The following is a 1,155-nucleotide window of genomic DNA, read 5'->3' on the forward strand; positions in this document are numbered from 1 at the left end:
AACGTTGCGTGCACTACGGCGGCGAACACAGCCGGCGAATCTCTCGGGCCCTGAGGCAGTCTAGACCAGCTAAGTTGAGCGTGGTCAAAGGTGAAGGCGAACAGCGGCTGCGAGACAGGATCTACAGGAATGGAAAAGAATGCAGAGCATAGATCAATAACTGTGAAATAGGCATGTGAACTAGGAATAGAATTCAGTATTGTGTGCACATCAGGTACAATAGGAGCCAATGGTTTAATTATGTCATTAATCTTTCTAAGATCCTGTGTCAATCGCCAGGAACCATTCGCTTTTCTTATTGGATTGATCGGTGTATTGTAGGGTGAGTGAGTCTTGTTCAGAATGCCTTGTGCCAGCAAATTTTCTATAATAGGCCGAATCCCATCGATTTTTTCTTTGGAGAGAGGGTATTGTTTACAATAAACTGGTGTGTGTCTGGTCAGAGTAGCCGCATAAGGGCGGACATCTATGAGGCCCGCATCATCCTTATGCTCCGCCCACAAGCGAGGGTTGACATCCCCTTTTTCCGGTAAGGCTGCAGTTGCAGCCTCAGCCTCAGTGGTCGCACTTCCTGTCTCAACAGTCAGAGAATAGACAGAAGGAAACATGAGTTGCAGAGAATTATTCTGAAATGTAATATGAGCACCCAATTTATGCAGCAAATCTCTACCTAAAAGGCAAAATGGAGCATCAGGTATTATTGCAAATGCGTGCATCTTAAACAAAGAAGGATTGTCTTTAGAAGTTACCGATAAAGTTGGTGTCATTTCACAACGTACAGGGACAGCAGAAATTCCCACAGAGTTAATAGTTTTCCCTGTAATAGAGCCCTCGTATACTTTACCGGACAAAGATGACCGTGAGGCACCAGTGTCCAAAAGGAAAACATACGGTTTACTGTCAATTTTCAATTCAAGAAAAGGTAAGACAGACGATTTATTCGGGTATGTAACAGAAATCATGGAATCTTCATCAAGAAAGGGCTCTGAACTCTGTGGGCATCCCTAACGGGGAGTCCACTTTGTGGGGTAATTCGGTCTTTCTGTTTGTTGCCTTTGTGGCAAAGCATTAATCTGTGGCCTGAAGCCAGCAAACCCACCTCTTTTCTGCCTTTTATCCCACTGCTTTTTCCTACAAGCGTTAGCGAAGTGTCCC

At 44.8% G+C, this 1,155-nt stretch overlaps 1 protein-coding gene across 1 annotated transcript in view; it reads right to left on the reverse strand.

Annotated features, from left to right (window-relative positions):
* LOC107565456 (endogenous retrovirus group K member 9 Pol protein-like) overlaps positions 1–1,065 on the reverse strand; it is a 3,137-nt gene extending 2,072 nt beyond the window's left edge. The window contains exons 1-2 of the mRNA XM_016250699.1: positions 200–1,065; positions 4–166 (exon numbers count right to left, since the gene is read on the reverse strand). Of these exons, the coding sequence (XP_016106185.1) occupies positions 4–166; positions 200–962 (926 nt within the window). The 5' untranslated portion in view covers positions 963–1,065. The remainder of the gene's footprint in view (positions 1–3; positions 167–199) is intronic.
* Positions 1,066–1,155: the final 90 nt, after the last annotated feature.

The sequence above is a fragment of the Sinocyclocheilus grahami genome, unplaced genomic scaffold, assembly GCF_001515645.1.
Source record: "Sinocyclocheilus grahami isolate Dianchi unplaced genomic scaffold, SAMN03320097.WGS_v1.1 scaffold1002.1, whole genome shotgun sequence".
In the NCBI taxonomy this organism is placed as follows: domain Eukaryota; kingdom Metazoa; phylum Chordata; class Actinopteri; order Cypriniformes; family Cyprinidae; genus Sinocyclocheilus; species Sinocyclocheilus grahami.